Raw genomic sequence first — 11076 nt, forward strand, 5'->3', positions numbered from 1 at the left:
CTTTCTTTTTCTTTCTCTCTCTCTCTCTCTCTCCCCCCCTTCCTTCTCCTTCTCCTTCTCCTCTTTCTCTCTCTCTCTCTCTTTCTCTCACTCTTTCTCTTTCTCTCTCTCTCTCTTGCTTTTTTTTCTTTTGGTACTGGGGTTAGAACCCAGGGCACTTAGCTACATCCCCAGCTCTTTCTATTTATTTGAAGATAGAATCTTGCTAAGTTATATTCCAGTTTATAATTATCTTGCCTCAAGGTTACAGAGTTCTAGGATTACAGACATGTGCCACCAGCATGTCAAGCAAATAGTTCCCTTTTTGTAATTCAAAGTTTCTCAAGCCCTGTGAAAGCCCTTACGCTTTTAGATAATTTTATTGCTTTTCGGCTTTTAGAAATTAGAATCTTACTTCAGAAAAATAGCACCTCACAAGTAAAATCTAATAGTTTTTATTCTGTCAAGAGCTTGGTGTTTGCTTAATACTGCTGGTGTCAGCGTAACACAGGTAAAAAGGTATTCTGTTTATGGGTTGATTTTTTTTTTTTTTTTTTTTTTTCAGGTAGGTTAGATTAATTAGCATTTTTGTTTGTGTACTTCTCAGTCCTGCCAAAAGCAGGAGGTTGATGTTAGAGAGTGGTCAGGAGTTCAGAGTGGTTTTTTTTTTTTCTTTAATTTTCTAAAAGTATTTGAATGCAAGTGAATATAAGAATTACTGGGTTGCAACTTTGAGAATCTCGACACATTTCACGTGAACTTAGATCACTTAGCTTTTGATTAATTATTGAAGGAAAAAGGAAGGTGAGTGATACATAGCAGGCAGGTGATGGGTAAAGAGACTTTCACCTTGGAAATATCAAGACAGTACATTTTCTTTTAAGTACCGTAGAATACTTATTTTATTCTCAAATGGTACCTCACATTGCATATGTAAGTTGTTTTATGCATCCTACAGTTTTAGGTGACTTCAGATTTTTAAAAGGTTGTCAGCAAACAAAATTAAAGTGAAAAAGAAATAAAAGATTTTATTTCTGTAATAAAGCAAATAGTAGTTCAACATCAGTTGCTGTTTCATTAGTTTTGTCTGTGAATGCTTTTCTTGTGGAAAATATAATCCCCAGGAATTGGTGTTGTAGAAAACATTCTGCAGCTGCTGTGCTTGCTCTCACAGTGGCCTCCTCTCACCCTGTAGAGTGTAGTTCTTTTCCTACTTTTAATTGACCCATGCTCTGCAGAGCATGTTCCTTTTCCTACCTTTCATAAATGTGAAACCTCACTACCTTAAAAAAAATTGTTTTTTTGCTTGAGAGTTAGCTTTGGTTTTTGTTAGGGGATTTGTTGCTTTTGCCATTCTATTACAATACTGTCATTATTAAAGAGCTTGTATAGCATTATGAAAGAATTGAGCTTTTTTCCATTTTGTTTTTTCTTAGGATTCACTCCTTCTCCAGTTGCACAGCCACATCCTTCAGCTGGCCTTAATGTTGACTTTGAATCTGTCTTTGGAAATAAGTCTACGAATGTTATTGTAGATTCTGGGGGTAAGAAATGTTTTTAATTTAAATACTATAATCTAATTTGGATTCTGTGTAAGGAAAGATAAAGTTGCTTTTATAGTATTTATGAAGAACGAAACTGTCCCACATCTACCCAGCTATTAGATGATAAGTTCATGGAAGTTTTAGTCTTCTCACTGTTCTTGGTGGTCATTATGCTTTTTTGGTGGTCACTGAGACTCTGGGAAAATTTTCTTTACCCCAGAATACAGTAGAGAAAAAGATTTCTCACTAGAATGCTAACTTTCAAGTCATTGTGTGTAGAATGTTGTGACTTTTAAGTCATTATAATTTTTACAATAGTGAAGTAATGCCTTACTATATTATAATGTATGAGATTGGCTGTTTTTGAATTAGAAAATACGACCTATAGGACAGTTATGTACAGATAAAAACTAGACTATGTTAAATATCAGGCCTAGGGGTACAGGGATTTTTTATTATTATTTTAAAGTTTTTTTTATGACATACTTGTTCATTTGTTGTAAAAGAAGTTTGTAAATCTGTAGAGCAAGTTTATACTTTGTACTTGTATTAATATATTGTTAATACATTGTTAATTTGAAGTTGATGAAGTTCTTAGAAAACTTTGTTGGGCATTTTGATATTATTTTTACCATATGGTGGCCTTTGATATTGTTCAGTAATTAAATTTATCTGTGTAAAAATAATACTAAGATCTTAATTTTATAACATACACTTGTCTATAAAGTAAGAATCAAACTTGAATGTATGGACTAAGGATTTATTTTATGTGCACTTAGTTTATAATTAGACATGTAGGGGATACATTTGACATTTTACTTTTGAATTTGTCTTGCCTTAGGAAAAAGCCAGAGACTAATTGTTCATATTTTGTAAACCATCATTCTCGGTGACTTAGTTACTTTTCTCTTGTTGCTGAGACAAAATATCTGACCCACAATTAAAAGGAGAAAAGTTTATTTAGCACACAGTTTGTGGAGGGTTCAGTCCATAACGAGCTGGCTCCAAAGCAGGATGGCACATGGCAAAGGGGCAACCATTCATGGTAACAAGAGACAACAAAAACAGCAAGTGAGAGAGAGAGCAAGGCAAGCCTGATTTTGTTCCTTAAATTGTATCCAATCTATGGGGATTAGGGCTGTGCCAATCCAATGGACTGATCCAGCAGTCACCCACCCTTAATCTCAGCATTGCACTATAAATCAATCACACATCCTTGATTCAGCTACCTCCAAAAAACTCTGTGACCACATGAGGCTTTAGGGAGACATCTAGATACAAACCATACCAGCGATTTTCTTTTTTAAAAACTCCTCTGTAGTATTTCTAGATCATGCTGTTTGAGTCCTGATTGGGTTGGTTTGGTTGGATTTGCTTTCACCTCCTGTCCTTTGGTGGAGAAACAGAGGTTTTATTTTCAGTTTCAGGATATATCTTAGTTTTCTAGATGAGCTTATGCAGAACAGTTCAATAATTTCTTAGGTATAATTTAGGTTAGCTCTTACATTCTCCATTTTCAGGAATAAAAAAGATCTCTAAAATAGTGTTTCTCAAAATAAAAGGAACTTTTTTCAAAGTGAAGAGAGATACAGTGTACTTGTATTGCTTTAGATATAATTGAGTGTTCAGAAAATTTGCCAGGAGAGCATGAGAATTACATTCTATTTCTTTCCCTTTCACAGTGCTTTTCACCCTTTCATTCAACTCTAATGTAATGTTATTGTGGGAAAGAAATCACATACGATCTCTCTCAAAAAACATCCTTCTCAGTCAGTTCACTTTGAGGTTGTAAATTTCTTTTTCCCATTTGAGGGCATTTACTAATGTCCATTTTTTGGAAGAACTTTTCCAGTGAACAAACAAAAGACAAAGACCTTCTTTAGAAAGTTTTAGCACCATCAGGTTCCTTATGACTCCTATTTCATCTGTTTGTAACTTTAAGGCTTTGATGAACTAGGTGGACTTCTCAAACCAACAGTGGCCTCTCAGAACCAGAGTCTTCCTGTTGCCAAACTCCCACCTAACAAGTTAGTATCTGATGACTTGGATTCATCTTTAGCCAATCTTGTGGGCAGTAAGTAGTCTTTGCACTCTATAATCATCTTTAAAATAAGTTGTTTTATTAAATATGAATCTAGTTTTTGAATGCTTTCTGTTTTCCTAGATCTTGGCATTGGAAATGGAACCACTAAGAAGTGAGTGTTTTATTTGTATTCTTGCCCCATATGTCATTTACAAGTTGATTTGGCTTTCATCTCAAAAGTATAGAGATACCAAATCTGTACCATAAATGCTTTGTTCAATCTGAAACTTTATAATTAGACAATTAATTGTCTCACCATGCTTATTCATTTAAAGTGATGTAAATTGGAGTCAGCCAGGTGAAAAGAAGTTAACTGGAGGATCTAACTGGCAGCCAAAGGTTGCACCAACAACTGCTTGGAATGCTGCAACAATGGTGAGTTAGGAAAGTTCCTATAAACCAACAAGTGAATATTTTAATTAAATATGTAACTTGAAAATATTTTAAAAGTGAAAGGCATAAATCGAAAAATTGTTACTGAGTTTTTGGAGTATACATAGTTTTGGGTTTTTTTTTAAAGCTGGTTGACTATATTTGCCAGGTACATTCTAGTAGTTAACATGTATTTATGAGCCCTGTGTGGTAGGAAGTATTATGTTTCCTGTTTTATAGAGGAGGGAATGGAGCCACAAAGTTAAGAAACATGCACACAGTCACTGCTCGAGTCACTGAGTGCGGTTTTAGATCCCCTCATCAGCCTGAGAGCTGCAGAGCATGTGCTGGTAACCACTACTATATATTGCTGATCTCAAAGTTATGACTGACATGTTAGGAATATAAAATCTTCAATTTTCTTCAGATCTCATCATTAGAAAAATATATTTGCTTGATTTTTGTTACTATTGTATAATTTTATAGAGTTGATTCTGATCATTTGTGGTAGTTACATATTTAGTCACCTGGAACACTAAACTGGTGAACACTGAACCATTGCTACGAAAAATATGTACCTATGTACACATATCTCACAAAGATTATAATCTTAAATCCTAAAACAGAAAATAAACCTCTAGTAGAATGTCTTTTTATTTCTCAAGAGAAAATGAGTCTCAGAAGTCTTAGTGACTTGCCACTGCTAGCCTTGGAATTCTAACCTTATCTTCTGGCTTCAGACCAGAGGTTCTTGCAGTACCCTAGATTGCCCCTGCCTTCTCCATTCTTTGATTATCATCATGTGAAAATCAAAACGAGGTAAAGCATCCTGCTTTTTCTACCTCAGCTAGGAAAGAGCTGTGTCTGATGACTCAATTTTTATGCCCCTTTGCACATGTACATGAAAAACCTCAAAACCACTGTGCGTACTGATCTAGGGAGTATAAATTTTAGCAAGGAAGCAAATTTGCAAATACAGAATACACAAATAATGAAGACCAGTGACATTTGCTAATTAAATAGCAACCTAGTACTGAAGAGATTTTAATAATAGAAGGCACTGTAAGTAAGGCTTGGTAGACCCCAAAGAGCTTTGTGGCTGTTTCTCTGTCCTTTTTTCCAACTATTACTTCACCAATCTACCAAGTCTCCCTTGGTCAGAGACATACAGTTCTTCCTGTGGAAAAATTTGAATCATGGATTAGAGATCTTTAGTGTCCTTACTGTAGCAATTTTTCTAATATCAAATCCCAAAACAGGACCTTGTCCTGTTTAATTTGGGTTACTTGGGTATTAAAATTGGAAGGACTAAGCTAAAAATACCTTGCAGCTAAAAATTTTGTGTAACATTCCAAAAGAAATTTATTAGGTTCAGACTTTATAAGAGGAAAATAATAGTGAAATTTAGCTATCTTTTTAAGCCAGTAATTTTTCAGTTGTCATTACCATCATTAATAAACTTTTACATTTAAATAGCTTAGGTTTTTACATGCAACAAATAAACTCATATATATGCTCTACCTTAAGCTTATAAATCATACCTGTTTGAGAGAGTTTGAACGTACATTACCTCAGTTTAAGCATAAAGCTATCTGGGACCCCCTCTCCTTGGGAGGCAGATTTAAATTGAAATCCATCCCTTCTGGTTCTAAATCCGGTGTTTTTCTTACTACAACACATCTCACTCCCTAGAGGATGACAGAAGCTTAGATAGTGTGTTTTACAGTGTTAGGTGTGAATTGTACGTTAATAATTATGAAGAATGGTATAAATACAAAGGCCTATATTAAAATGCAGTGTTTTGCTTTTTTATGTTAAAGTAATAGTTATATGAAATACTAGTTGTAATAGCACTTAAGATTGACAACTATACTGTAATAGGCTTCTAACCATCTAGAGTTTATATGTAAGTTGACAATAAGATAGCAGTATTTATGGTAGTGTGTCAGGTATGGCAGTGTCTATCTTCTATGGAGATTCTAATATCTGTATTTTAAGGAGTTTCTTTTTAATGGCTAATGTGTGGGGCTGATGATTTGATTCACTACTTAGGATAAATTGCTGCTTATGACATTTCTTTACATTTCTAACCTTTTTATTAATCCTTAAGCACTGTCAAGGTTTTTGAATTTTTAAAAAATAATATTTAAAACAAATTCATAGGAATTTTATTAAAATACCTTATCACAATTTTTTGTATTAATGCTCCTCCCCCCCCCTTTGGAAGACATCTGATGCAGCCCAATTTATGGGACACTCTGAATTTTGCACTATTGACATTACTGGTATATTTTGTGTTTAACGACAGTTTGTAAGCAATGAAGCCAAAGGCTCAATTTCACTTGTCAACCTTGATAGTGTTTTGGTATAGATGTTCTTTCATTAGATACTGGGAATATAAGGGGTTTTAGGTAGTTAGTGAATGTACATGTGAACTAAAATGCTCTCTGTGTATTTTCTGTTGTGTAAGTACTTGTTCTAATCCAGTGTTATTGCATTATGTAATTGTTCTCCCTGGGAAAAACAGAATGGCATGCATTTTCCACAATACGTAAGTGACCAAAAACTAGCCTTTTTGCAATAAATTGGCATGCTATTAACCACTGCTGCAGCAGAATCTCATAACCCTCCAGCTATTGTTTTCACATTCAGATTTTCAATGTGCCAGAAATTCTTCCTAGCATCTACTGATTTTATGGGTGTGTTGCAGAATTGATTCTGATGGTGGCATGGGAAATACCACTTTTTTTTTTTCTTGCTTAATATACTGCCATTTGCTGCCAGATGGCTGGGTGTCTGTGTGTGTATCTGTGCTGCCACTGTGCACTTGATGACTTCTGAATGGAGGGAAATGTTGATTGTGGTAATGTTTAAAATAACAACTGCATGAAATCTTACAGGCTTCTGCTGTACTTGGCAGTCTGTCTACTGCTCTTATAGATTTTGATTTTTGAGTAGGGAGAAACAAGTAAGCCCTACATGCTCACCCCAGTACTAAACTTTTAACTGATTTTTGTTGTTAAAATTATGCTTCATTTTAACTTTTCCATGCCTATGTTCAAATTGCCATGTAATTTGTTTTTTTCTTCATGTTCCAACAGTGTTACTGATCTTTTACCTGCATTCAGTTTTAGTCTTCATTATAAGAAACACAGGGAATGTTTTTCAGACAGTAACTATCTCTAAACGAATTCTGTTTCAGAGTGTACATTTACAAATCACTTGAAGTACTAGGAGGAAGGGAACTTAAATATGGTTCCTTTAATCATTAAAAACAAACTGACATAAAAATTGATTGTTGTTTTGAAATAGTTTTTGAAGTAAATTAGAAAGAATGTTAACATGCATACTCTATGTAAGAACTGTAGTTCATAGAGTCACATTCAGTATTGATTTGAAATATTTGGGGTTCTTTGAAAATGGTGAATAAAAACTATTAGGAGCATTTTTTTGAAGATCAGGTTATTGATCTGGGGATTTAAAGTTTTTTTTAATACTAAAGAAATGAACTACATAGAAAAAATATTCAGTACTACATCCATTTCTTGGTAAACATTTTTAATGATAATGATAGACTTTAAGTTTGTTTGTTTGCTTATTTATTTTGGGTTTTATTGTTTGGGGATTTTTTTCCTTTTTTTTTGAGACAGGGTCTCTAGGGTCTCACTCTGGCCTTTAACTCACGGTAGCCCGGGCTGACCTCAAACTCACAGCAGTCATCCTGCTTCAGCCTCCCTAATACTAGGGTTGGTTATAGGCACACACAATCACATCCAGCACAAGTTTAGAATTTTTTTCTAAATACAAAGACTTTTGTCTTTTATTTTTAGTGGTGTTGGGGATCCAGGCTAGGGCCTCAACACATGATAGGGCAAGTGCTCTGTCAAAACTATTTAGAGCTGTAAATGTATGTTGAAATCTTAGATCAGTATTGTGTGCAAGTTTAAGTTACATTTTTTTTTCTTTTTGATAATTCTGCTTTTCTGCTAATTTTAAGATACTTTTTCATTGAGCATTGACACAACTATTAATGACCACAAATATCCCTTAATCACAGCTGTCTTAGCAGGTTTTTTTAGTGGAACAATAGCTTTTAATTTCTTGAACTGGATTGACATATATGAGTTATACGTTTTTGTTATATTTTTCCTTCTGCTATATCAGGCACCACCCGTAATGGCCTATCCTGCTACTACACCAACAGGCATGCTAGGATATGGAATTGTAAGTATTTTTCCAATACAGTGTCTTAAAAATAGATTAAATTATATCTAACATGCTTTTATTACACTGTTAGCTGAAGAAAAGAATTTAGTACCCTATATGTCATCAAATCTAGTGCCTTAACACAATAGTACCGTAGCTTTGGTTTCATAAGTATTTCTAGAACAATTAACGTACATTAGATACTATTTTTTTACAGTATTATTTTACTTGTGTTTCCCCTCCTGACTTTGCTAGGCATGTTGCTTTTCGTTACAGACTTATAAATATGCTAATGTTAACACCAAGCTTTTGTTAAAGGTGACCTTACATTAAATATATTTAGGTCTTACTACCTTAATACTATAGAGAAAGAAAAGGTAACATTTCTTGAATTATACAGGTTTACATTTAGTCTTGCAGAGGCCAGAGAAATTTTCCTAAGACAGTGAGTGTTATGTATAAAAAGTCTTAACCTTACAGTCCCAACAATCCACATTCTATACTTTTGCTTATTCTCCCAACCCTTTCAATATACATACTGATTTAGATAAGAATTGTAGGTAGTGGCTTCAACCCACTGGTATATATTTTTGGAACTGATGCTGGCAGAAGATTCACTTTGGTACTGGTGTTGTGTCTACTGTGCTGTTTTATACTTGATACTGAAATAGCTCCTTTGGTACATGGGAAGAAGTTTTACAGCTTTTGGTTGGTGTTCATGCCCATAAATTTAAAGTAAAGCTCTTGATATAGAATTAGTAGACTACATGAAAGGTTAAATAGGACTTCTTAAAAGATAAAATTTTAGAACATTGTGTTTTCACCAAAATAATATAGTAGTCTGTATTTGTATTGTTTTTAGTGAAACATTGTTTGAGATTCTATTTTTGGGGCTGGGGATTTAGCTCAGCAGCACGGTACCTGCCTGGCAAGCATGAGGTCATAAGTTTGATTCCCGGTACCAAAAAAAAAAAAAAGAGGGAGAGAGATTCTATTTTCAGTGACTCAAGAATGAATTAACTTCTTTGTTTGTAATTTATGCCTCTTGATTTTTCCTAAAAATATAATTAAGTTCCTGAAATTAAAGAACTATTGCAAATAAACTTTTTTAATAATATCAATTGCCTTCACTTGTGATCATTTATTTAATGGCATAAAAACTTGATATATAAAAGCAGGTTACTTTGAAATATGTTAGCAGTTTAGGGATAAACCTGGCAAATTTGGAAATTTTGTAAGCTTTTTGGTAAATCATTTCATGTGTTGAACTATAGTAAAGTTTAATATTTTCAACTTATTGAATGGAAAAGTTAGGCTTTCTAACTCCCTTTCTTAAAAAAAAGGTGCATGCTAAAGACTTGCCATACAGAAATACTATTAAAAGTCTATAGCTCTTAGTCTTTATTTGCATTTAGAGGAATTTTCCCTTATAGTCAAAGCAAAGGTACTGGTGGCCTTTCATTCTCACTCTTCTTGTTTGCTTAGTGATAGTAAGGAAGAAGTGAATTATAAACACTTAACTTGATATTCTTCTACCTTTTTTTTTAGCCTCCTCAAATGGGAAGTGTACCTGTAATGACACAGCCAACCTTAATATACAGTCAGCCTGTCATGAGACCACCAAACCCATTTGGTCCTGTATCAGGAGCACAGGTATTACATTCTACACATAACTGTTGTAATCAAAGCCTCACTTGATTGCGAGGGGCTATAATACTTTAAAAAAAAAAAAAAAAAAACCTTTCAAACAACTTCATGAAATAAGTTATTAGCATATTTTACTTCATCGTGAGTGTTACTTGTTTGCTGTCTTTCCCATTAAGAACTTTTAGGCTATTGGAGACTGAGGCAAGAGAATCACAAGTCAAGCCTACTCTGGGCAATTTAACAATTTAGCAAGATCCTATCTCAAAATTTTAAAAAGGACTGGAGGTACAGCTCAGTTTTAAGGCCCTGGGTTCAGTTCCCAGTGCTAGGAGGAAAAATAAAAAGCAGCAAGTTTTTGGGAATGTTGATTATTTGGAGGGAAAGAACAAGTAGATTACAAATAAAAAAATGGAAAATTCTAGAAGACTTCTGTCTGGTGGATCCATGGGATCCTTGGTTGCTCACTTAAATGTTATTACATCAAGAATAGTGTTCTTGGGATATTTGTAAAACTCTTGGCATCTCTCCAGAAAGTTGTCTATTTTTTCATATTAGATAATTTCCTGCTCCTGATGATTATATTAAAACACAAATCACAAAAGGAGCAGAAAAGCTTGAAATGGCCATTCTGACCCAATTCCTTTCAGTGAGAGACTTTCCTCTTCTGATGTTTCTAGGGTTCCCTTTTTCAGTTCCTAAAAGTTCACTGTAATATTCACTTTCTCAGCCTATTGTTGATAGCATTAGAAGAATCTGGATCTTTACAGAAAAATCTTGTATCTGTTATTCTGAGTAAAAAGGAAATTCCTGTTACTTACATTGAGTTGCTTGTGAAGTGATAGGATGGCTTTTCCTCTCGAGTCAGTAGTTCTGCTCACAACTTTTTAACAGAAATACTCATTACGTATAATTGTTGAAGCATTTCTTAAATTATTTCCAATGCCACAGGTTGGTGACTGTACATATATGATGCTTATTTGAAAATGAGTTTTGGTAATGGCATAAAAAGCCTTTTCAGTGTGAATGTGCGTACACGCTATATTCACCAAAGCATACAGTGTTATTCTGCTGAAATTAGTTTTTATAGACCCAATTTGAATCTATTCTTTGTATTTCATAGACAAGTGAAGCAGAAGAGATCTTTTCATTTTTCAGCCTTGTTGAGTATGAAAATCGTATAACAAATTAGCATCTCTGTTGACTAGGAATGGATAGTGAATTTGCCTCTGATTAAGAAGTCAAACT

At 34.0% G+C, this 11076-nt stretch overlaps 1 protein-coding gene across 1 annotated transcript in view; it reads left to right on the forward strand.

Moving 5' to 3' along the window:
• The window catches only part of Picalm (phosphatidylinositol binding clathrin assembly protein), a gene marked incomplete in the record, with an annotated part of 99350 nt that overhangs the window by 73460 nt on the left and 14814 nt on the right, over positions 1–11076 (forward strand). Inside the window, 7 exon segments of the mRNA XM_005379748.2 lie at positions 1416–1523; positions 3466–3597; positions 3688–3718; positions 3882–3981; positions 6506–6529; positions 8143–8202; positions 9733–9837. Coding sequence (XP_005379805.1) covers positions 1416–1523; positions 3466–3597; positions 3688–3718; positions 3882–3981; positions 6506–6529; positions 8143–8202; positions 9733–9837 — 560 coding nt within the window.

The sequence above is a fragment of the Chinchilla lanigera genome, unplaced genomic scaffold, assembly GCF_000276665.1.
Source record: "Chinchilla lanigera isolate Chin_1 unplaced genomic scaffold, ChiLan1.0 scaffold00013, whole genome shotgun sequence".
Taxonomy (NCBI): domain Eukaryota; kingdom Metazoa; phylum Chordata; class Mammalia; order Rodentia; family Chinchillidae; genus Chinchilla; species Chinchilla lanigera.